Raw genomic sequence first — 26,070 nt, forward strand, 5'->3', positions numbered from 1 at the left:
ATTTTTTAGGGATCACCTAGAAAGGTTATTTGTGACTAACCTGTACCCTGAAAAATGTACCCTGGGATGTGACTGTACCCTGAGTCTAATAGCTGTAAATCTGCAGTGTGAGATCATCCAAGGTGCTGCTGCCTATGACTGCTAGTTTATTTGGAGTGATGTCACTACTGTGCTCTTCACTGTTCTCCTTGCTGGGGAGGAAGCTGCATCTAAGCACCTGAAGTGCAAGGACCTCCCTGCCTCTGCTTCATTCATTGTGTGGATGTGGACTTTCTTCCTCTCCTAATGCTTTTTTAATATTTCTGCAGCAGTCATCAGATCATCATCCAGGCCGGCAGATGGTCCAAGATGGTCGCTTCCACACAGAGACACAGTGCAGAACAAACCAGGAATGGGGGAAAAGATCATCTGCAGGGAACATATAGGCAGCACTGGTTACTAGTACTTTGCCCTTTGTTTGTCTCTTTATGGGCACAACTTCCAGAGTTCAGATCTTAAATGTGTCTACAGATAATTACAACTATACAAGCTGTTATCACAAAAGAGGAGACAGAAAGAAATAATGAAATGAATTTAATCTTACTATGGTATGCTAATTTATTGAGTAAAAGACATGCCAAAATACAAGTATTACATTTAGATAACAATAGCATTAAATTAAATAGATAATTAATAGCACAATTTAATACACGATAAAACATTTTATGGATATATATTGATATACAATAACTCTGAGCAAGCTCATTAAGATAAAATAAACAGCATATAAAAGCGTAATAGATAAAAAAAAGCCTCTTGTAATCTTAAGCACAGCAGGATTCAGACTGGGAGACAGAGGGTCAGCTTTCTGTGCCAAACAGGTTCTACTGCTGTGTACAGTGTTGTCAAACTAATCCTCTGAACATGAAGGGAGAAGAGAGTGATAACCTCAGTGTGCTTTTGCTTCTTTGCTGTCCAGTCAGTGAACTGGAGCGCCTTGGGCCTGACTGTATTGCTTAACGACAGTGTAGTTCACAGTAAAGGACCAGGGCCTGGCTATCTGGCAGGGGTGCCTGGCTCACAACACTGGCTTAATAGAATTATAAATCATTTTAAAAGTAAAACCCTTCACATGTATGAATCTTTTGGATTTTTTTTCTCAATAATATAGTAATGGGCAAACTGCCCTACAATTATCCTTCGTAGTATCCAAAAGTGTTAAAACATAAAACTGGCAAAACCTTTAAAAATCAACTTTAATCCATCTAAATTCCATCCATATCCTTATAAACTCACCCATATCTGGGCATTGCACACACTTTATAGATACTCTTAGCCTGGAGCCCTAAATATACCACTGCCCTGCACACTTGGAACAGTTGGGGGGGGGCACATCTTATATATAACAGTCTATACACTTTTGGAAAGATCTTACTGCTGATAGTAACACAATTAGCAAGCAGATTCCCATAAGAGCACGAGGAGGAATGACACCTAAAGGAGCCTCCCTTATAATACCACATTGTGATTATGGTAACAAAGCTCTTTTCTGGATTCATTCCAACAGGCAAAAGTTTCATATATATTTAACTACATACAACACACTTAAACTGCAAGTCAACTTGAAACAAGTGGTCTCACACAGAAGCCAGCACTGGAACACCACTGGTAAAGAATGAACAGTTTTTTTTTAAGGTAATATCGTTATTTAACTCGACTTAGGGCCCATTTACACTAGGGACTGCATGTGAAGTGCACAAGATCGCGCTGCGTGTTCCTGGGCGATTTACATGCAGTTCTGTGCAGTGTAATCTCAGCTCATTCAATCTGAATAGGCTGGAATCGCACCGCACAGAAAGTAGTACACGCACTATGTTTGGAAACGCACTGCCACCAGAGCACGTGGTACATTTCTACCATACAATCCAGTGTGGGCGAATGCATTGCATTTGTAACCTGCATTTTGGACGTCATTAACTTTGCACTAACACCCACTGCAGATCACAAGGACAGTGTGATTTGAATGCGGTTCTAGAAAAAAGCACGGAACGCGAGTTTTCCGCATGGCATTCTACTGTGAACAGGCCCTTACAGTACTTGTATCATAAATTAGCAACATGTAAAATAATCTCTGAGATTTGAAAAATTGCAGGTGAATATGAGGTAAAATTGATCGCTTCAAAATAAATTAAAATAGGCATAGCAAAAATAACATTCTCCCTACTCCCTACCCTGACCATCTTGGTTTCTACCTTAGCTGTAAAAGAAGTGTTCCAACACTTACTTTTGAAACAGAAAGCAGTACTGAAGGCACATTACTTAGGAGAGGTGATGTGATGAGTTTCCAACAGTGTTGCAAGCACCCTACTTAGCAAAGGTCATGTGGCAAAGTGTCATCATTGCTGCAGGCTCCCTACTTAGCAGAGGTCATGTGAAGTGCTGCAAGCTCCCAACTTAGCAAAGGTCATGTGACCAGAGTCAGAAGTGCTGAAAGCTCCCAACTTAGCAGAGATCATGTGATCAGTGTTAGAAGTACTGCAAGGTCCCAACTTAGCAAAGGTCATGTGGCCAGTGTCATCAGTGCTGCAGGCACTCTACTTAGCAGAGGTCATGTGACCTGCGTCAGAAGTGCTAAAAGCTCCCAACTTAGCAGAGGTCATGTGACCAGCATTAGAAGTACTGCACGCTCCCAAATTTGCAAAGGTCATGTGACCAGCGTCAGAAGTGCTGCAAGCTCCCAACTTAGCAGAGGTCATATGACCAGCGTCAGAAGTGCTGAAAACTCCCAACTTAGCAGAGGTCATATGGCAAAGTGTCATCAGTGCTGCAGGCACCGTACTTAGCAGAGCTCATGTGACCAGCGTCAGAAGTGCTGCAAGCCCCCAAGTTAACAAAGATCATGTGGCCAGTGTCATAAGTTCTGCAGGCCCCCAAATTAGCAGAGGTCACATCAGTGCTGCAGGCTCTCTACTTAGCAAAGGTCTCATGTGACTAGGGTCCATCGGTGCTGCAGGCAGCGTACTTATCAGAGGTCATGAGAACAGTGTCCATTAGATGGAGTACTTGTCGAATACTTGTCCAAGTATTTTAGCACCCTTTTTTTCCCATGTATGGTGGTGGTATGGGGTACGGGGTTGCTTTTAGTTATGTCTGCTTTTACTAATTAAATAAAAATAAATAAAATAAAGAAAGTAAATATAAAATATAGACACTATAGTAGCTAACACTGTGAGTAAAATGCTTACAGCATCAAACTGGAGGAATGTAAACATTTGAAATCGTAATCAATTGATAGAAAAAATGTTGGGAATAAAACGCATCTAAACATCTAAAACAAACATTTAATATATGCAGCTTTCCATTTCTTAGATGAGGTGTCGACATGATCTGCTCTCCTGATTTGAACTACAAACACCACCCTCTTTCCTCAACTCCATTACATAGACAGGAGATGTCCTGTAGTTCACAGAAGATAGCTGGGAAGGCTGATAGGACGGTTTGATATTTTAGTTCAGTGCACAGGAAGGTAAAAGAAGACAAGATTTCTGTGCAGAAAATGTACACCGCATCTAAGGACTGATAAGCTGCAATGCATTACAATTGTATTCTTAAATATCAGTTATGTAAAAATATTTAGAAAGCATACCAAGCATATAAACAATGACAGTAGCAGTTTTAAGTAGTTGACCAGTGTCCACGAGTATGCATTGTTTGTGCTAAGCAATATAATTCACAAGTGATCGTCGCAGAAAACTGACCCCTGAGCTTTCAGAAATTGACTTGTCAATGCTCACTGACACTTTGGTGACCAGCAGGTAGTGCCGGGACAAGATCCTCTGACACCTAAGGCTATGGTGCCAAAAAACAACAGCTCAAGCTTTACAAAAACGCAAACTTAAGCAAAAAAATGTTAACTTCAAATTTTAGGGTAAAAACCAGTAAGGGTTACCTGCAATATATATTTTAAAAAGGCACTAGAATCATGTTTCTGGCACAAACATTTTTTTTAATCTGGAGCTACAAACACAAACTAATGCAATTTTAAAATTTACATACAAATTATTTTAAGAAAATCAGTTAAAAAAAAAACTAACTGTAATTAATAAAAATTTAAATCATTCATGAATAAGCAGGATCTGAGCTGTCACACTTGAAGATTACACAGGGAGAACACACCTTCATGACAGCTGGGCATTGTGCTTTGTTTATTAGCATCACACAGAGCTCCGGATATAGAGCAGGCAACTGTCACCTTGATCTCCGTGATGTCCGTGAATGTCAAGATCTCCATGTGTAATTCGCAGGACTTGGCTGTCGGTTTGACAGCTCAGTACTTTACAGTACAGGGCTATGCAGAGGCAGGAGAGACTCAGAGGCTTCAGCTGTGATCCCTACAGCATGGCGTCTAAGGGGGGTGCCCCTCTTGCCTAGGCTCAGCCCTGCCAACAGGTACAGCTCACAATCTGTTAAGGTGCCTAGCAACTACCAAAGGGCCATTGAGCATTAACATAAATGTAGTATATACTGTATATAACTGTTACATGATGAACTGTATATACTGTTCTGAAAACCCTAAGGGCAAGAAGGGGGATGGGTGAAGTGAAAACCACTTTTGAGTGTGTGGCCTAAGAACCTGTTAATGTTAGGAATAATGCCCTGTACACACGACCGTTTTTTCCACTGAAACTGACTTGAGCACACACGATCACACCAAACTCCGACCGTCAAGAACGAGGTGACGTACAACATGTACGATCGGACTAGAAAAAGGAAGTTCAATAGCCAGTAGCCAATAGCTTCCGTCTCGTACTTGCTTCAGAGCATGCGTCGTTTTTGGTACGTCGAAACAGCATACAGATGAGCGGTTTTCCCGATAGGAATTGGTTCCGTCGGAAATATTTAGAACATGTTCTATTTCTAAGTCCGTCAGAGTTTTCGACGGCAAAAGTCTGATGAGGCATACACACGATCGGAATATACGATGAAAAGCTCCCGTCTGACTTTTTCTGTCGGACATTCCGCTTGTGTGTACACGGCATAACAATCACCAAGCTTGACTAATATAAATAAAGCACTCACAAGGACTGGCTGTCCATCTTATAAAATCACAAGGCCAAAAATAGCTATATGCATTTTCAAATTTTAAAACTGACCATGTAGTCAGATCTGAATGCATTATTGTATACTGCATATCCTTGTTATTTTAGATTGACAGTAATATCACTGGAATTTCAAGTAATGTATTTAGTACTATATATTTAGCTAGGTGTGCAAAGCAGCATGTGCAACTATAAAAATACATTTTAGCTAGCTAAATAGTATATACCATTAAATATATATGCATATATGTTTCTTCACCTAAATATAACTTGTTATTTTGAAGACCTAATATAAGATAAAATCTAAAAACAAACGCCAAAGGGAGTGTTTGAGGCTAGTATTGAGCGGTCTGGTGTATGAGGTACAAATCGAGATAGGCTGGTTTAAATGGTGTGTATACTGTACATCTGCCTGGTGTATGAAGTATACAGAGAGCTGTCTGGTGTAAATGGTGTGTAATACTGTACATCTGTCTGGTGTATGAGGTGTGCAGAGAGCTGCCTGGTGTAAAGGGTGTGTATACTGTGAATCTGTCTGGTGTATGAGGTACAAATTGAGATAGGCTGGTGTAAATAGTGTGTAAAGAGCTGCTTGGTGTAAATGGTGTGTAATACTGTACATCTGTCTGGTGTATGAGGTGTGCAGAGAGCTGCCTGGTGTAAATGGTGTGTATGCTGTACATCTGTCTGGTGTATGAGGTACAAATCGAGATAACCTGGTGTAAATGGAATGTAAAGAGCTGCCTGGTGTAAATGGCATGTAAAGAGCTGCCTGGTGTAAATGGCGTGTAAAGAGCTGCCTGTTGTAAATGGTGTGTATACTGTACATCTGTCTGGTGTATGAGGTGTTTAGAGAGCTGCCTGGTGTAAATGGTGTGTATAGAGCTGCCTGGTGTATGAGGAGTGTATGGAGACAGCCTGGTGTAAATTGTGTGTGTTGAACAGCCTGCTGCATGAGGTTTGTATTGAACAGTCTGGGGTATGACATATGTATAGAACAGCATAGGTGCTTCACACTGAGCCGCTGCGCTTTACCTGCAGTGCAGTCATAAAACACACCAAAAACCACAGGACATAATGGAAGTCTATGACATAAAAAATGCAGGTACACTGTGCTACACTCACATTGCGGCCAAACGCAGTGGGGCAGTGTGAAGCTGCCCTGTAGTGTTTGAGGTGTGTGTATAGGGTTACCCAGCATATTAAGTCTGTATTGGGCAGTCAGGTGTATGAGGTGTGTATACAGTCGCTGTAAGTCAGATATGAACATGGACTGCAGGCCTCATTCCTGTGAGCACGAAGCATCAGGGACACATTGTTCTATTTACTGTATGTGACTGAACATCTACAGGAGCAACTGTCTACAAAAGGCTTTGTTACTTGTTATAGTCATAGTCTCATAAGGAAAACAGCGTTTGATCCCAAATATGCGATGACTGTTTGCCTATAAGCTCTACGACTTCTTTAACGCTTTCCTGAGGTCACTATAGAAATTTACAAGGGAGCCCGCCATAGCAAAGTCAACAGTGCTCTGTGGAAGCATCCCCCTCAGATCTGTCTGTATATAACCCGTGAGAAAGCTGTGCTCCGGGCAGCTCTGTAGAGGCACACAAAACCAGCCACAAGGGTGATTAAAGCCACGAACACAATGTGGATGGCCATTTTCATATTCAATGCTGACACCTGTGTAAGAGAGCAAACAAAAACAATGGATGAGACTACAAATCATTACATTTTAATAACCCTGTTTTCACGGATGTATTATCTGTGAAGAAAAGTATGCATTCAATGTTTATGTCTTATTATCATATATGAGGTCAGTCTTCACCAAGGTGCCCCTAAGCTTTAAGCAAACTGTCACCCATCAAAATGTGCTGAATTCACAGACTCAATCTGTATTTGTCTCCACTCTAACCTTGCCCTGTTGTTCCCTCAGCTGGAGTATTACACAAGACTAATATGGAAATGGGATAGGTCAAAGTTCAACAAAGTAATCTACAAGTACAGAGCTAACATTTCTGTGAGGGAATGTAAGGCTTGCAGAAGACCCCAGAGTCACCTTTAAAAAATCTCCTTACCATCATCGTCCTACTGAAAATAATGGATTATGCTAATTTTAAAATGGCAAACATGCTAAGCAAACACATGGCAAGAAGTCTACATTTATCTTTGCAGATTCTTTCTTCATCATTGCAATAATTTGAAGAAAATCAGTGGTAATAAAGCTTTGAGCTGTAGCAAAACAATGCTGAAATCAATACTTCCTCCAAAAAAGCAAAATACTGAATGGCCTTTTTTTTTCATTAGCTACTTGATAATTATTAGCTCTTCATAGCTGCCAAGATATTCCCATGAGCAGAGATTGGTTGAATACCGCTCATCAAGTAAGCACCGAGGGTCTCCTATTCATCAATACTGCAAAGTAGATCTGAATCAGTGCCCTTCAGCAGATGAATAGCTCCATAGGGGCCACAGATTAGTAGGAAAGTCTTTTATATGACAACTACTGTGTATTTTCAGTGATCAAACATTTAAAATGATTAATATTATTAAAGTGATACTAAACTCCTGTTTTTTTTTTTGTTTCAAAATAACAAACCTGTTATACTTACCTGCTCTATGCAGTTGGTTTTGCACAGAGCAGCACAGATCCTCCTCTTCTCAGGTCCCTCTTCTGTGCTCCTGGCCCCTCCCTCCTGTTGAGTGCCCCCACAGCAAGCCCCATGTGTCCATTCAGATATGGAGCCGTGGCCAGGCTCTGCCCCCGCTCTCTCCTCATAGAATGCATTGAGATTAAAAAAGTCTGCCTTTACAACCACTTTAACTGGTTCCCGATCGGCTCACGTCTTTATACTGCGGCACAACGGCACCGCTGCGCAAAATCCCCTACCCGTACAGGGCGCGCTCTCCCCCCGGCAGCACGCGCGTGACCATCGGATTTGTTCCAGAACCGATCAATCTTCTGGTCCAGGCCAATGATTTCTGGCCTGGACCTGCTGATCGGTTCTGGTGAATGAAATGCTTCCCCTGCCTGTAAGTGTAAACACAGGCAGGGGAAGTGATGTCATCTCCCCTCGTGGAACTTTTTTCGGTTCCAGAAAGAGGAGAGAGGGCACCAACACTACACTAACACAGGTACACGTAGGCACACTTGTCACCCCCGGATCACCCCCCCGATTGTAAAACTTATCAGCGTTAGGGCAGTTAGTAGTAGGCCCAGGTAGGTCCAGGGTACCCCCCTAAACCTCCTAATAAAAGTTTAACCCCTTGATCACCCCCCCAGTTAACCCTTTCACCCCTGTCATCAATGTCACTAGTATAGTGTACAGATCTATATTCTGAACGTATTAGTGTCACGGGTGATGCTAGTTAGCCAGTTAGTTGGTTAATTTCACTGTCAGGTTTTTATAGCATCAGGTTACCCCCATATATTACCTAATAAAGGTTTTAACTCCCTGATTGCCCCCTAGTTAACCCATTCACTACCTGTCACCAGCGATCACCGTATTAGTGTTACGGGTAACGCTGGTTAATTTGTTTTTTATAGCGTCAGGGTACCCGCCGTATATAACCCAATATAGGTTTAACCCCCTGATCACCCGGCGGGTGACATCAATTAGGTCTTAGCACCAAATAGGGTCAGCGTCAGCCCCAGGCAGCATCAGATTAGTGCCAGTAGCGCTAACACCCATGCACCCACCATACACCTCCCTTAGTAGTATAGTGTTTGAACGGATCAATATTTTGATATTCAAAATATCAGATATCTTTGATCTGATCAGATCTATATTAGCGTCCCCAATAGTTTAGGGCTCCCAAAAAGCAGCGTTAGTGGAATCAGCCCAGATACCTGCTAGCACCTGCGTTTAGCCCGTCCGCCCAGCCCAGCCCAGCCCACCCAAGTGCAGTATCAATCGATTACTGTCACTTACAAAACACATAACTGCAGCATTCGCAGAGTCAGACCTGATCCCTGCAAACGCTAAGTTTTTTTAGTAGCGATTGAAGCAGGCTCTGACAATCAGGTGCTCTTTTTGCCTGTGAGCCTGTTAGTTGCACTAGTTGTACCAGTAAATAGTGAGCGCTGGTTGTGTGGGACTTGGTGTCACCCTTATTCGGAAAGGAGTACCACTTGTACGTGGACAAATATTACACAAGCGTGCCACTTTTTAGTCACTTGTTTGATCATGGAATTGGCGCATGTGGCACCGTGTGATCTAATTGTCGGGGCTTGCCCAAGCAGCTTGTAGATTCCCTTATTAGACTGGGGGAGAGAGCCTGCTTGAAGTGTAATAATTTGCTTGCAGTGAAGTTGAGGGATAATCGGGATGTTTTTGTTCTGTCCTTCCATCACGCAGACACGACAGTCCAAATTCCTACGGTGACTGGTGTTGTGGAGAAACCCCTCTGTGTCCACAAATACAACCTTAATTTAGGAGAGGTGGACCTCAACGAACAGTTGATGGCGTCGTACTTAATTGCCCATAAGGCCAGACGCTGGTACAAAAAAGTGTCTGTATACTTATTCCAAATGGCTCTGCTGAACGCTTATGTGTTATACAAAGCGTCTGGATGAACTGGATCCTTCCTTAAATTCCAGAAGAGATCATCACAGCCCTTCTGTTTCCAGATGGTGCTGTGCCCCAACTTCCCAATCCAAATGCAGTGAGCCGGCTGCATGGGAGGCATTTTCCGAATGTCCTCCATGGTACCCCTACCAATCGATCACCCCAAAGAAGATGTCGCGTCTGTCCTCCTGTCCTGGTCAACCTGGTCTTTGCATCTGTGAATGTTTCGAACACTACCACACACTAGTGGAGTATTAGCGTAGGGTACAGCACTGCACAGTCTAGGGCACACTTTCACAGGGTTTCCAAAAATGCCATCGCATTTTGAGAGACCCAAACCTGGAACCGTTACAGTTACAAATAAAAGTGTAAAAAATAGTTAAAAAAAAAAAAAATATATATATATACCGTATTTATCGGCGTATAACACGCACTTTTTTCCCCTTAAAATAAGGGGAAAATCGTGGGTGCGTGTTATACGCCGATCCCCGATATTTTGTGATCTGTCGGAGCGATCGCCGTGATCGCCGCCGACATTCACATAGCTTGTATTTTTAAACATGGCGCCGCGGAGTTCGGAGGGACTCGGCGGCGCTCGTTCAGCTGAACGAGCGCCGCCAAGGACACAGTGACTGGGCGGAGCCGAGATACACATAGCCGAGGCTTCTCGGCGCCGTTCACAGTCACGCCCAGTCCCGCCATTGGACCTGTGTTATGTTCATCATAGGGACTGGGCGTGACTGTGAACGGCGCCGAGAATAGCCGAGAAGCCTCGGCTATGTGTATCTCGGCTCCGCCCAGTCACTGTGTCCTCGGCGGCGCTCGTTCAGCTGAACGAGCGCCCCCGAGTCCCTCCGAACTCCGCGGCGCCATGTTTAAAAATACAAACTAAACGTTTGTATGTCGGCGGCGACAAGGCTGCACGGACCACTGGGGACAAGGCTGCACTGGGGCAAAGCTGAACTGGGGCAAAGCTGCACTGGGGACAAGGCTGCACTGGGGCAAAGCTGCACTGGGGACAAGGCTGCACTGGGGCAAAGCTGCACTGGGGACAAGGCTGCACTGGGGCAAAGCTGCACTGGGGACAAGGCTGCACTGGGGCAAAGCTGCACTGGGGACAAGGCTGCACTGGGGCAAAGCTGCACTGGGGACAAGGCTGCACTGGGGCAAAGCTGCACTGACAAGGCTGCACTGGGGCAAAGCTGCACTGACAAGGCTGCACTGGACACTGGGGAAAGACTGCAGATGAACACTGATGAGGCTGCATTGATGGGCATTTAAATGTAAGTTTTTTTTCCTTAAACTTCCCTCCTAAAAGTTTTTTTCCTTAAAATTCCCTCCTAAACTTGGGGTGCGTGTTATACGCCAGCGCGTGTTATACGCCGATAAATACAGTATATATATATATATATATATATATGAAATAAAAAAGCCAGAAATAGTTGTCATTTTATTCTCTCTCTATTGTTCTCTCTCTGTTGTTCTGCTCTGTTTTACTGTATTTTTTAACTGCAATGTTTTATTGTTACTATGTTTTATCATGTTTGCTTTTCAGGTATGTAATTCTTCTATACTTTACTGTTTACTGTGTTTTATTGTTAACCATTATTTTCTTTTCAGGTACACCATTCAGCTGCAGCATTGATTTATTTATCTTGAGAGCAACAGCGTTTGCTCTCACGATATGTAAATCAGCGACTCCAGTGCTGTAGGAGGTGATTTCACCACTACACTTTAAAAAAAAAAAAAGAGCATATATGCCGAAGCATGGGGGCAGGGGTGGAGGGGTGATTTGCCCCTAACATTAGGAGCGGATCGCCCCCATGCTTCGGCATATATTTTTTACTCTTTTTCTGACACAGATTGTTGTTGTTTTATTGAGTTATTTTATTGTTACTATTGTTTGCTTTTCAGGTATGCCATTCAGCTGCAGCACTGATTTATTTATCTTGACAGCAACAGCGTTTGCTCTCAGGATACGTAAATCAGCGTCTCCAGCGCTGTAGGAGCTGATTTCACCACCACAATTAAAAAAAAAAGGTGCATGTATGCCCATCATTAGAAGTGGGTGGATGCAGGGCTGCATGATAAAAAAAAAAAAAAAAGAACATTACAATATATGCCCAACAAGGACCAGCAATGTACTGGTATGTTGCTGGACTTTGAGTGGTTATATCAGAATGATACCTGCAGGTTTAGGTATCATCTTGGTATCATTCTTTTCAGCCAGCGGTCGGCTTTTATGTAAAAGCAATCCTAGTGGCTAATTAGTGGCTAGACTGCTTTTACAAGCAGTGGGAGGGAACGCCCACCCCCCCACCTCCCACCGTCTTCCATGGTTTTCTCAAGCTCTCCTGTCCCACCGGGGAACCCGAGAATGCAGCCAGTGGTTCCGCCAGCTGACCATAGAGCTGATCGAAGACCAGAATGGCTCCAATCATCTCTATGCGTAAGAAACTGGAAGCTACGAGCATTTCATGACTTCGGTTTCGCCCGATATAAACAATGCCACTGGGAAATTAGGAAAGCATCTTATCACACTAATCTTGGTGTAGTCAGATGCTTTGAGGGCAGAGGAGAGATCTAGAGTCTAATAGATCCCAATTTAAAAAAAAAAAAAAAAGAGTACCTGTCACTACCTATTGCTATCATAGGGGATATTTACATTCCCTATGATATCAATAAAAAAAACAAAAAAAAAAAACAAACACCCCTCCCCCCCATGCTTACGCAGAATGGTGAACGCAAGCGTCAGTCTCGTGTCATATGTAAACAGCAATTACACCATGCATGTGAGGTATCACCGCAAACGTCAGATCGAGGGCAGTAATTTTAGCAGTAGACCGCCGCTGTAAATCTAAAGTGGTAACCTGTAAATGCTTTTAAAGGCTTCTAAAAATGTATGTAGTTTGTCGCCGCTGCGTGGTTGTGCGCAATTTTAAAGCATGTCGTGTTTGGTATCTATCTGCTCTGCAGTAGATCATCTTTTATATCTTACCATACATTTGGGCAATATAGTGTGTTTTAGTGCATTCAAATTAAAAAAAGTGTTTTTTTCCCAAAAAATTGCATTTGAAAAATCGCTGTGCAAATACTGTGTGAAAAAAAAATTGCACCCACCACTTTAATCTGTAGGGTCTTTGCTTTAAAAAAAATATATCATGTTTGGCGTTTCAAAGTAATTTTCTAGCAAAAGAAAAATATTTTTTCATGTAAACAAAAAGTGCCAGAAAGGGCTTTGTCTTCAAGTGGTTAGAAGAGTGGGTGATGTGTGACATAAGCTTTTAATGTTGTGCATAAAATACCAGGACAGGTCAAACCCCCCCCAAATGACCCCTTTTTGGAAAGTAGACACCCAAAGCTATTTGCTGATAGGCATGGAGTCCATGGAATATTTTATATTTTGCCACAGGTTTCAGGAAAATGAAAATTCCTTTTTTTTTTCACAAAGTTGTCACTTAATGATATATTGCTCAAACATGCCATGGGCATATGTGATATTACACCCTAAAATACATTCTGCTGCTTCTCCTGAGTACGGGGATACCACATAATTAAATAATATGGTATTTTAATTTAGTATTTTATTTTTTAATAAAAAAAAAAAAAATATTCAATGTGCTCAACAAGCCTCTCAGCAAATTCCTTGGGGTGTCTACATTCCAAAATGGGGTCATTTGGGGGGGTGGTGGTGTTGTACTGCCCTGTCGTTTTAGCACCTCAAGAAGTGAGGTGCTAAAACGGCAGGGCAGTACAACAGAAATTAGATAGGTAGTCATAAATTAAAAGTTGCGTAAATTACAGAAAATTTACAGAACTCCAGAAATGTAGTTTGTAGATGCTATAACTTTTTTACCCGAGACATGTGGCTGAATGCTTTTTGGCCTAAATGTATGACTAACCACTTGCTGACCACTGCACACCGATATACTGTACGTCAGCACAATGGCAGTGGTGGGCAAATGGGCGTACCTGTACATCCCCTTTAATTGGCGGGGCTAGCTGCTTACAGCGTGCCCGCACCCGTGGACTTGATGTCCGCCGGTCTCCCGTCGATCATGTCACGGAGCCGCAGAACGGGGTGATGCCTATGTAAACAAGGCATTTCCCCGTTCTGCCTTGTGACATGACAGAGATCACTGCTCCCTGTCATCGGGAGCAGTGATCGCTGTCATGTGAGAGGAAGCCCATCCCCCCCAAGTTAGAATCACTCCCTAGGACACACTTAACCCCTTCATCGCCCCCTAGTGTTTAACCCCTTCCCTGCCAGTGTCATTTACACAGTAATCACTGCATTTTTATAGCACTGATCATTGTATAAATGCCAATGGTCTCAAAATAGTGTCAAAAGTGTCCGATGTGTCCACTATAATGCCACAGTCATGATAAAAATTTGCAGATCGCCACCATTACTAATAAAAAAAAATTAATAATAAAAATGTCATAAAACTATCCCCTATTTTGTAGATGCTATAACTTTTGCGCAAACCAATCAATATACGCTTATTGCGATTTTTTTTACCAAAAATATGTAGAAGAATACATATCGGCCTAAACTGAGGAAAAAATAGTTTTTTTATATATTTTTAAAGGATATTTATTATAGCAAAAAGTGAAAAATATTGAGTTTTTTTCAAAACTGTCGCTCTTTTTTTGTTTATAGCGCAAAAAATAAAAACAGCAGAGGTGATCAAATACCACCAAAAGAAAGCACTATTTACGGGGAAAAAGGGACGTCAATTTTGTTTGGGCGCAACACCGCACGACCGCGCAATTGTCAGTTAAAACGACGCAGTGCCAAATCGCAAAAAGTGCTCTGGTCAGGAAGGGGGTAAAATCTTTCAGGACTGAAGCGGCTAAAATTGAGTTTATTGTATTTTTTTTTTTATAACAAAAAGTAGAAAATATTTTTTTTTCAAAATTTTCGGTCTTTTTTCGTTTATATCGCAAATTATAAAAACCGCAGAGGTGATCAAATACCACCAAAAGAAAGCTCTATTTGTGGAAAAAAAAGCACGCAAATTTTGTTTGGGTACAGCAGTGCATGACCGCGCAATTACCAATTAAAGCAGCGCAGTGCCAAATTGTAAAAAGTGCTCTGGTCAGGAAGGGGGTGAAGTGGTTAAGTTAATTGGAAAGTAATTTTTGATGTCATGGTTTTAAATGCTTGCTGCTCAGCTAGAGCTGCACAGATGATTTTTAGTAGCTCAGTCACACTACTAAGATGGGCAGCAATTATTCTCTAAGGGTAGGTTCATATCTGTGTGGGTGGTGCCACTGCAGGACCTGTACAAATACCGGCAGCCGCAACCACTCACAGAAATGCGGGAAATGCGGGACCTGTAGGCGGGTGCCATTAGCCCGCACTGGAAATCGTAGCCGTACTGATAACCTTGGTTCCCGTGTGGGCTGCGATTTCAAACATAGTGCAGGAATTTCTTTCCTGCGTGTCGCGGGGCACAGTAGCCAATTTAAACGAATGGCCTCTCGTGTCACGCAAACCGCGGCCTATACGGCCGCACAAGTGCAAGCCTAGCCTAATAGTAGCAACCGATCATTAATAGCATCAATATATTACCAGTGAAAGCTAATTTCAAGTTCTTTGTTTTTCATCAAGTATACAGTCCAAACAAGAGACTCATTACATCTTATCTTTTTGAAATTGAAACATGAAATGCAAATTGTAAAATGTTACTGAAAGTAACCAAACCTGGGAGATGCAAGCCCTATCATTTCCTACTAAAACAATGTCAAAAAACATAGATGGTAAAAGATCAGTTTAACATGGGGGAAAGCCTCCCTGGCTGTATAATTCAATTTCTGTTACTTTGAAGGGAATGAAGGGAATACGAAAATGGAAAGGGGGGTTAAAACAAGGAAGTAAAACTCAAGGGGCTCTAAATCCTAAAGGTAAGGGCAGTTACTGTATATCTGTCATTGTCAGGTGTCAACAATATTTGGTCATACAGCATACAATATTAATAAAATTCAAAAACGTACCGCAGGTTAAAAGTCCATTTTCATAGCTGGTGGTGTAGGAGAAGTCAATGAACTCTCTTGGGGAAATAATGTTCAGGAGTTGCCCAGCAGTCGTGTATTGCATCACGCAGCAACTCTGCCAACCAAGGCAAAATAACGGTCAGAGATTGGTGAATAGTACCTTATAACTTCCCCAATCATTGGCCCAGATTCTCTTTTTCCTTTTAGCTGTCATTCTCTAGCCATAGATATACTCAAATCTTGATTGTCCCTAAGGTTACTGAAAAATAACTGATAAAGAGAAGAGGTAGATTTTCATCATAGATAAGATAAGCAGTAAGAAAGCAGCAGGAGCTGCTTATGCTGGACACAGACAATAAATAATGGAGTTTGATGCAGAAAATATTGGTTTGAAGCAGTCACTATGTACCCCAGCTAGAGATTTCAAGGGGATGTTCTTGCATAATTTCTCCCAGTTGATAATGGTGTTCTCCTAGATAACCTGTAGGAAGTGCTGTGTGGGTACATTCCACTCTATTCCATGCATGGATGCACTGTCTTAATAACCTTTAGACCTCTTGCACACTGCAGCACCCGGCCGTTAGCGCTAAGGCACCACTCATTTTTTCGGTGCTTTAGCGCTGTTTTAGCTGCGCTTTTCAGCCGCTAGCATGGCGGTTTTTACCTTAAAAACAAGGTTAAAAGTCCCGTTTTTCAACGCTTTCAAATCGCTTTTAAGGCGCTTTGGTAGTGCTGCCCATACATTGCAATGGGCAGGGCGTTTTGGGAGCACTATTTACAGCGCTCCCAACCCGCCCCAAAGATGCTGCTTGCAGGACTTTTCTTAATGTCCCGCAAACGCACCGTCCCAGTGTGAAAAGACACACTACAATGAATGGGAGGTGGTCTTCTGGCGCTTTTCAAAAGCTATTTCTACCACTAAAGCACCTGAAAACCGCCCCAGTGTGAAAGGGGTCTTACTGTCTATGAGCAGGAGATGACAAAATGGCCCCTCTTTTGCTTAACCACTTGTTGACCAGCCGCTGTCATTATACTGCAGCAGGTCAGCTCGTTCCCGCAAATCACCGTAGGTGTATGTCAGCTCCTTTAAGAGCCATAGCAGGCGCCGGCTGCACGGCGGGGGACCCGATGCACGTGGCCTGCAGCCGCGAGGTCTACCAGCCACCCACAATCGTGGGAAAGAGAGCCAGAATGGGGATTTGTCATTGTAAACAGACAGATCCCCGTTCTGACGGGAAGAGAGAGAGAGATCTGTTGTTCCTAGTGATTAGGAACAGCGGCCTCTCTCCTCCTCCAGTCAGTCCCCTCCCCACACAGAAACACCTCCCAGGGAACACAGTTAACCCCTTCATCGCCCCCTAGTGTTAAGCCCTTCCCTGCCAGTGACATTTACACAGTAATCAGTGCATTTTTATAGCACTTATTGTTGTATAAATGTCAATGGTCCCAAAAAAGTGTCAAAAGTGTCAGATCTGTCCGTCGCAATGTCAGTCTTGCTAAAGATCGCAGATCACCGCCATTACTAGTAAAAAAAAAAAAAAATAATAATAAAAATGCCAAAAATGTATCCCCTATTTTGTAGACGCTATAACTTTTGCGCAAAACAATCAATATAGGCTTATTGCAATTTTTTTTTTGCCAAAAATATGTAGAAGAATACACATTGGCCTAAACTGATGAATACATTTATTTTAATTTTTTGGGGGGATACTTATTATAGCAAAAAGTAAAAAATATTTTTTTTTTTTCAAAATTGTCGCTCTTTTTTGTTTATAGTGCAAAAAATAGAAACTGCAGAGATGATCAAGTATCACCAAAAGAAAGCTCTATTTGTGGGAAAAAAAGGACATCAATTTTGTGTGGGTACAGCATCACATGATTGTGCAATTTGCAGGTAAAGCGATGCAGTGCCGTATCGCAAAAAATGGCCTGGTCATTAAGGGGGAAAATTTTCTGGTCTGCAAGTGGTTAAAGTGACATTAATTTTTTCATAAAACAGATGCAAATAACATTACTTACATGTGTTCCCTTTTTTCCAATAAATGTACTCATTTGAATTTACTTTTAAAGTTTATTTATTTCGCTGGCTATGCTGACACATTCCCAGTTCTATATCTGCCCACTGTGCTCAGGACCTATGGAGTCTTGTACGAGTCTCCTGTACCTGCACACTCCTGCCCTGTACTCTACATGCAGCTAACGTAAGCACCACACACACAAGCAGTGCAAGACAGACACACAGCAAAAGCTGTCAATCACTACTGCAGAAGAGGAGGAGAGGTGTGGCTTTTGGTGTGTGCGTGGCACTTGCAGCGGCTGCTTGTAGGGAGGAAGCATGCATATACAGGAGATTTGTACAGGTCTCTATAGGTCTCAGAGCACAGTGGGCAGATATAGAACTCTCCATAGTTTGTGAGGCACAGTGGGTGGACATTGAATGGGAAGTGTGTCAGCGCAGCCGGGGGACAACCTAAAAAGTACACCCTGGGATTGGAAATTTATTGAAAAAAGATAATACATGTAGGTTAATGTTATTTTCTATCTGTTTTATGAAAAAATATAGACTTTAATGTCACATTATAAAACTGGAGCCGCTGCGTGTTCTAGTGTGAACCCAACCTTAGATAGATTTCTCTGGACAGGTGTCCGCATTGGACAAATTTCCTTATACCTATTGTTCTGGGGACAACTAATGGATTTCCCCCTCCATTTCTCGTGGCAATGGTTACCAGTACAAACAAAGGGGTGACTCTCCCCAGTGGGGACAAAGACAACATTACATTTTTAAAAGAGAAGTTTGGGGTTTAAAAAAACAAAAAAACATTATACTCACCTAGGTGGATGCAGCATTGATCCGATTCTCCTTTAACAAAGGGTTTAAACCCTCCTCCATTCTATCCAAAACTAAAAAAAACCCAGAGATACACTTTAAAATTGATCTCTACTGTGCACTACATTACTATTACTGGTTCACAAACATTGGGCGGGGTGTTATTTGTTTAAACCAGCAATGTATTTTTGGATTTTCTAATTCTGTTTATGCTGTTCTGCTTTTTTCGGAGGATCAAAAATTACTAAATCTATTTTGAAATGGAAAAAAAATCCCAACCTAAAAACACTGACCTGTTCTAGATCCTTGATTATTTCCATTGTAGTCATTAAGCTGTCCCACTGCAGCCTGTATGGTCCGGGTCGGATATAGTCAACAATTTTGTTTGTAACATCTTGCACAACACCTTCAATCTTGTAGCTTTAGAAAATAAGAGGAAAACATTTCACAAAGTCCAAAAAAGTATGGAAAAAAATATGGAAAAAAAGGTATTTTACATGTTGGAAAAGATAAAACCAAATACTGTATATATAATGGAATTTCGCTGATCTGGCATCAAAGAACAAGGAGAGTGCAGGATTATTTAAAATATATATTGAATTATTATACATGTGAAATACATAAATAAGTGCACTTGTCTTTCCCCTGTTAATCAGCTTTGTTGGTGATAATTAAGTAACTCATAATTACTACCCATACTGATCAAAATGTGACCAGTTCAGCAGGGACTGGCTGAATTTCAGTGTGTGTGCGTTCCTGCAAGAAAGAAGTAAGTTATTTGGTTGACCACTTTTAAAGAGACATATTGGAAAACATTCCTCGATTGGCCGCTGCAACCAACTGGCTAATCAAAATCAGCTACAGCCTTTGATCAGTGTATTCTGACAACAGAGGGTAGAGCTGTCAGCATTTATTATCACAGAAGGCGGATTCCTCTATCCACCTCATTGGTGTGAATATGGATAAATCCAAAAAAAAATTAACAGTGTATGGCCAGATTTAGGGGTCTCTTTATAAGTGTTTTCACCCAAGATTCACACATTTCTACTTAGATTCCATTGGATGATGTGTAAATCCTGAGTATTATCAGAAACATATAGAGGAACAGTCTTCAGGAGCATCTTAAGCTGGCCATGGATGAGTAGAATTTTGATCGAAAATGCTTAGGAATAGAATGTTATAAGAAAGTTCATTCGTTTTTCTAAGCACTAGTGGGTCAAATTGATGTTCATTTTCGCCTGCAGCGATGAGAAAATTTGAAAGAGCGGGATGGAAATTTTTTCTCAAATGAACCAATTTCTAACAGGGTAAGTGGTTTTCATTCAGTAAAGCCCATTTATTCAAAAATTAAAGGTTAGAAGCAAACAAAATCTTTCGAACAATTAGAATGTTCTGAGAATTTTCGTACAAATTTTCTTTTTCAAAGAATTTTTGTTTGAAATTTTATCCATCTATAGCTACTTTTAAGCCAGCCATATAGAGACCAGACGAATTTTGATCCATGTATGAGCAGGTTGATTGTACCTAAAATGATCCATCGATCGACTTGAACAACCAGCCTGTCAGATTTTTCACTCCCTGCGCCCACCTACCCTGCTAGCAGAACATAATAGCATTACCGGAGGGTTCCCCCAACAACACAGTCAGTGTTCGGGAATTGGGCTGCCCTAAAGTGAGTTTTTTTGTGATGGAGATTCATCACAACTTTTAAAGTGGTTGCCTTCACAACTCTGTTTTTGGTATCACACATAATTGACACATAGTGGAAGGCTGAAGTATACTGAGTGTTAATTAATTGACAACTGTCACAGAGGCTGTGTGGATTAGCAAGTAGCACTGCATAACTTAAATACTGTATAGATGTACCTGATGATATATTTTTGGAGTTTTGTGTTATGTAGCAGCTAAATTGGGACATAAAAGGGCACAAAGTGACACGTACAATCCTTGGAATTGCACTTAATATTTAAAGCGGAGTTCCAGTCCCCCCAAACATTTTTTCTAAAGACTGCTCTATAATTGTCCAAACCTGTACCATGAACATTTCTAACATGTCATATTTTTAGCGCATTTACTTTCTTTAAAATAGTTTGTTTTTGTTGTCACAAATCTCGGCAGCAGGCAGATTCCATTTTAGCTGTGGGCATCTGAAGCCCTCCTGTGTTCATTTCCTGGATTGCTGTGCAGCTGGCTACCCAGCATGCACCTCCCGATCTCGTGCATGCGCAGTAACGATGCTGTGCGGCTCTCCTTCTTCCAATAACGCAAGATTTCGTCAGTAGGCGATTCGCAAGGGCTTCTGGGATACATGACGCTGCTATCCCAGGAACCCTTGTGAATCGCCTAGTGACGTAATCGCCTAGGCGGGGACGGGTGGGAGCAAAGGAGAAATAGCACAGAAAAAGGTACTTCTAAGTAGAAAAAAATAAAAATAAATTGCTTTTGGAAAAGGATGACCTAAGGGGATACAATAGGGAGAAAGTTCAGAAAATGGGTGGAACTCCGCTTTAACTATTACACTAATACTACACTCACTGCAATGTGGTTTGTTTTTATTAACCCGCATATAAAGTCAGCATCCTATATCCCCAGATCTGCTATTTATCCTGCACATTTATCCTACTAAAAATAAAAACGGTCTATGTTTTTTTTTGTTTTTTTTTTCACTGGATGCTTACTGAGAATGGCTCAGATTTGTGGCATGTTTACATTAAGGCCACATCCACACTGAAAATCCCCAGGGCAAGTATCTACTGATTCCTGCAGCTGATATTGACACGTTGTGCATGTCCAGCCACGATCGCCATAAGTAACCACTGGCTGTGCAAACGGTCACAAATAATAGCTTCAGCAGCCTACAGCCTATCATAACCATGTGCGGCTTGGCAGCCACAGCTATCCGCACACAGCTGTCAATCCAAGCTGCAGGAGTCAGTCGATGCTTGCTGCTAGGATTCACAATATAGATGAACACCCAAGGGAATGTAGCCTTATGGAATAGGAAGGGGAGACATAGGGTAAAAGATTAAAAAATTCTTCCAGAACTGGTGCATTTTTTTACAATAGCTGTGAAAAAAACGTGGCAGGTAATGTAAGAGCCATTTGAATAGGTATGTATGTTAACAAAACCTAGTTAATAAGTGCTATCAGATAAAAAAATGTAGTGCCCTTTCAAAACACATGGCACTGAAATGCATACCGTTTTGCATACTGTGGTGATATGAATGGGCCATTAAACTGTAGGGGTAATAAGCTCTGTTTTACCTACAGTATATAAAATATAAGCAACATGAATCACTTATAAAACAAATGCAATTATGAACAACATTTATCTTTGTTAGATACTCACAGGCAGCCTCCAAATTCCTCAGATGGTTTTCGCCACACTGTTACATCATTCTGTAAAATAGAGAAGTCAAGGTCAGCAATACTGGTTCAAGTATCAGATGACTGAAATAGAAGAAAATATAACATAACTACTGTAGATATCCTATCACAAAGATTACCAACAATGGGCTATAAATTATTACAAAGCAAGAAATACGCATTAGTAAAAGTGAACAAATGACTTAAATGGCTTTACCATAAGACTGATTTAAAGAGTACTTAAATCAAAATGATGGCCATGTAGGAAAAGGAAAAGAAACGATTTTGACCCCCTCCTCCACCTGCTCCTAAAGGTTTTATTCCTATAAAAAGAAAAGGTTGGGACTTTGAATGAGGTGTGTGGCATGGCAAATAGTAAGTACATAATAATGTAATGTATCCAAATACACAGGTGGACTCATAACACGGCATATTATATAAAATAAATGCTGTTGAGAGCAATTTTATTTATTTGAAAGACTATATCACCAAATAAGTAGAAACTACATGATTACAACAATACATGCATATGATAAAAGACTTAGATCAATAATTCAATTGGATCACAGCATATTTGAAACACGATTAAAGGACCAAGAGCTGGTTATATACAAATATAAATACAGCATTGTACAATTAGTAAAATATAGACAAATTTAAAAATTAAATTGGATACATGATGTGATGAAGAAATTGCATCCTAAAAGCTTGACACATTTCGTGGAGTATGCTCCACTTCCTCAGGAGCAGATGCATTAAGGATAACTGTAAACAGATATATAAGCAATACTATAATCTGATGGTTGAGCAAGGATAATAAAGAAAGAAAGGAAGAGGGGAAAATTGAATCCACCCCAATAGGAAAATACCTGTTCCTAATATACTCACAACTCAGCCTTAGGTGCAACACGTAATGTTGTGGATAACGGGCCGCTAGGGGATGTCTCTATCGGGAACTGTGGGGGTATAATCCGTGACCACTCAAGGCACAAAGGAGGACCTCAAGAGAGATGCAGATCTCCAGTGGATATTGAGTAATACCAAAAGTAGCAATCTTATGGAATTCTATAAAGAAGTGTAATAGGCATTCTGTCATTGGCTTATTCAGGACTTGCACAGATTATAATGTAAGACTAATTGATCCAACCAAACATGCAATTTCTCCTTTTGGCCACAAGACTGAGATAGGGGAGATGCCAACCCTTCCTTTCTGAATATAAGGAGACAAAGAGGACACTGGGAGTAAGGGGAGTTTTTAAAAAGTGCTGAGGTGATTGAAAGAGAGAGAGACAGGCTTCAACACATTATTACAGAGAGAGTGCTGTCAGCTGAAGAAGAGAGAGTGGAGAGGTGTTAGGACTGTGTGGTAAAACTCCATCTGAAAGAGAGCCACACTGTCTAGCTGTCAGGGCTGGGCTCAGCCCTTCTTTCTCTGAGCTGGCCGTTCAGCTGTCGGCTATCTCTCCACGGTTACTCAGCTGTTGATGATATCCTGCTTGTCAGTCCTGCCTGCTTAAGCCGTCCAGTCCAGAGGATCTCTGCCTTCGCCTTGGTCACATCACAGAAACTATCTCCTGTGATCCTGTTCAAGACTTGCTTTGCTGATATCCCTTCTGGCTCCAGATCCCGCTTGCTGTTCCACTGCATTGCTCTCCGACTTCTGGCTTGGCTGACTATCCGTTCCGGTTACTGAACTTTGGCTATGTTTTGACTATGTTTGTTCTTTTTATTTTTATTATTAAACAAGTGTGATTAAACTGTACTTCTGTCTCGGCCTGATTTCATGGTTTCAGACAGTAGGCGAAGGCCATGAATTCAGAAGATGCAGTCAATCCACTTGTTGGTAATATTTTTTCCAGATTGGATGAACTGGATCACCGGACCAGTTTGCAAAGGCTCCTGAGTCGCACGGCTCTCCTGGAATCTCCCACTGTGGTCGCCCCGGTACAACCTATTTTGCAGCCCGACCCTGCTGCTGCTTCAGTCTCTGTACAGGCACCCGCCTCGAGTATTACCTCTATAAGAGGTGTGTCTGGTTCCGCTCTGCTTCCCCAGCGATTTGGGGGCAATCCAGTCCAATGCAGAGGCTTTCTCAACCAGGTTGAGATATACTTTGAGATGCTGCCCCAGGCGTTTCCCACGGACAGACGCAAAGTAGGTTTCATGATATCTTTACTTTCTGAAAGAGCCTTGGCCTGGGCAAACCCTTTATAGGAGACACAAAAAAACCTGTTGTCTTGAGCTACCCTGAGTTTGTGGCTTAGTTTAAAAGGGTATTTGACGTTCCCGCATGCGATGGGCTCTTTTCTTGTCAAATTTCAATTACATTGTTTCATTCTTACCCGGTACTAAGAATGTAAGGGCTGACGCCTTGTCACGATAATTTTCCTCCACTTCCAAGTTGGAGTCGGTTCCGGTTCCTGTGATTCCTCCTGATCGTATTCTGGCTACAGTTCGCACCACTCTCACTTCTCCTTTGGGTGACAAAATTCTTGCTGCTCAGGTTCATGCTCCTCTTGAGAAACCTTGTGACCGCTGCTTTGTCCCAGAGAGTCTCCGTACTGCCCTGCTCCAGACTTACCATTCTCCCAAGGCTGCTGGCCACCCTGGGAAGAATCAACTCTTTTGGGCCATTTCCCAACAATTCTGGTGGCCTAGTCTATATGCTGATGTAACTGCCTTCGTAGCTGCCTGGCTTCCATTTTTGCTCGGGAGATCTTTCGCTTACATGGGCTACCCAAGGTGATTGTCTCGGACTGGGATAGTCAGTTTGTGTCCCGGTACTGGCGAGCCTTTTGTGCAATGTTGGGAATTCAGCTTGCTTTCTCCTCTGCGAATCACCCGCAGTCTAATGGGGCCGCAGAACGAAACCAATCCATCCTTGCAGCAATTCCTACGTTGCTATATTTCTGACCATCATAACAACTGGTCAGACCTATTACCATGGGCAGAGTTTGCTCACAACAAGCCTAAGTCAGCTGGTCTTGTGACCAAATGATAACACTAGGACAAACAGTAGGGAATGACAAAGCAATCAGTAAGTCCACCTGAACTGTGGTTAATGTATTTTCCAGCATGTATTTGCATTTAGTTCTACAGTGTCTGAGATTGAATATTTTTGTGTATGCTGTTCATGTTCCAGGGGTGGAGAACAGTGTGGCTGATGCGCTTTCTTGAGATTCTGTCAGTTGCCACCAGATGCGGAGCAGCTTGGAATTCCATGCCCCAGTCGATTGTGGGGCGTCGTTTTGCCACCCTAACTGACCTGATCAGATGGTCAGTGGTGGATTCCACGTGAACAGCATATGAGTGAATATGAGCGAGTATGGCGTGAGTGGCAGGAGCTGGTAAGTTCGGTGGATGGTTGTTTCGGGGAGGAGGAGGCCTTACTGATGAAGTCACGTACATTTGACGTAAAGCGTATAGGGGGAGGAGTCGCAGTGGTGATGTCATCCCACGAGTATCTCGCTGTATCTTGCATCCTTAGCCCACACTGCTGAAGTGATATATTTGTGAGTATATCGTATGTTGTTCCTATTGGACAAATACACCTTTGGCAAACAGAGAGAACTAGATCTGGTGTTTTTTATCCTTATGTCGTACCGCAATCCCCTGAGGGAGGCCTGAGACTGGTGAAGCCAGTAAAGAGAAAGAGGGTGAAATGGAGGGATTAGCAGTTCCACGCCGGGCCGATTAATTGATTACCACAATAGGGAATCTGCTTTATCTAACCTGCTGGTAAAACAGGGGTCAGATGGTAAGGTGTGCGGCTAGAGTATTGAGGTGGAGGAGAGCATCAGCACTTTCAACTTGTTGTGCACGACTTGGTGAAGTCTTCAATTTGGAAGAAACTGAAGACTTTTATATCACTTTAATTTTAGGACTTTGGACTTTCATGTCTATCATCTTATATGCATTTAAATTGATATAATTTTGTGTTCTGTTTGATAGGTACTAGCAGCAATCAAGTGGTGGTGTAACGTTGCACCTAACTGTTATTTTGCACTGAAATTGTATTTTTGCACATTGTATTTTTGCACATTTTTTTTGCAGGTTGGATTTAGTTGAAGTTTAGTATTAATTTTACTCTTTGCACATTTATAATTGGTAGCGCAGCACTGTTTTGGTTTTAGTTTATATTTTCGACAACTCCTTTAGTCCTTGTGTGTCAACATACCTTGTGTTTATCCCTTGTGAGAGTCTGGGTGTCTTTGTGACTTGTTTTGTT

General features: G+C 41.9%; 1 protein-coding gene across 1 annotated transcript in view; it reads right to left on the reverse strand.

The window, feature by feature from the left end:
* Window positions 1–572: 572 nt before the first annotated feature.
* STARD4 (StAR related lipid transfer domain containing 4) overlaps window positions 573–26,070 on the reverse strand; it is a 33,207-nt gene continuing 7,709 nt past the window's right edge. The window contains exons 3-6 of the mRNA XM_073624609.1: window positions 21,826–21,875; window positions 18,770–18,896; window positions 15,647–15,761; window positions 573–6,761 (exon numbers count right to left, since the gene is read on the reverse strand). Coding sequence (XP_073480710.1) covers window positions 6,532–6,761; window positions 15,647–15,761; window positions 18,770–18,896; window positions 21,826–21,875 — 522 coding nt within the window. The 3' untranslated portion in view covers window positions 573–6,531. The remainder of the gene's footprint in view (window positions 6,762–15,646; window positions 15,762–18,769; window positions 18,897–21,825; window positions 21,876–26,070) is intronic.

The sequence above is a fragment of the Aquarana catesbeiana genome, linkage group LG01 (genome assembly GCF_042186555.1).
Source record: "Aquarana catesbeiana isolate 2022-GZ linkage group LG01, ASM4218655v1, whole genome shotgun sequence".
Lineage (NCBI taxonomy): Eukaryota > Metazoa > Chordata > Amphibia > Anura > Ranidae > Aquarana > Aquarana catesbeiana.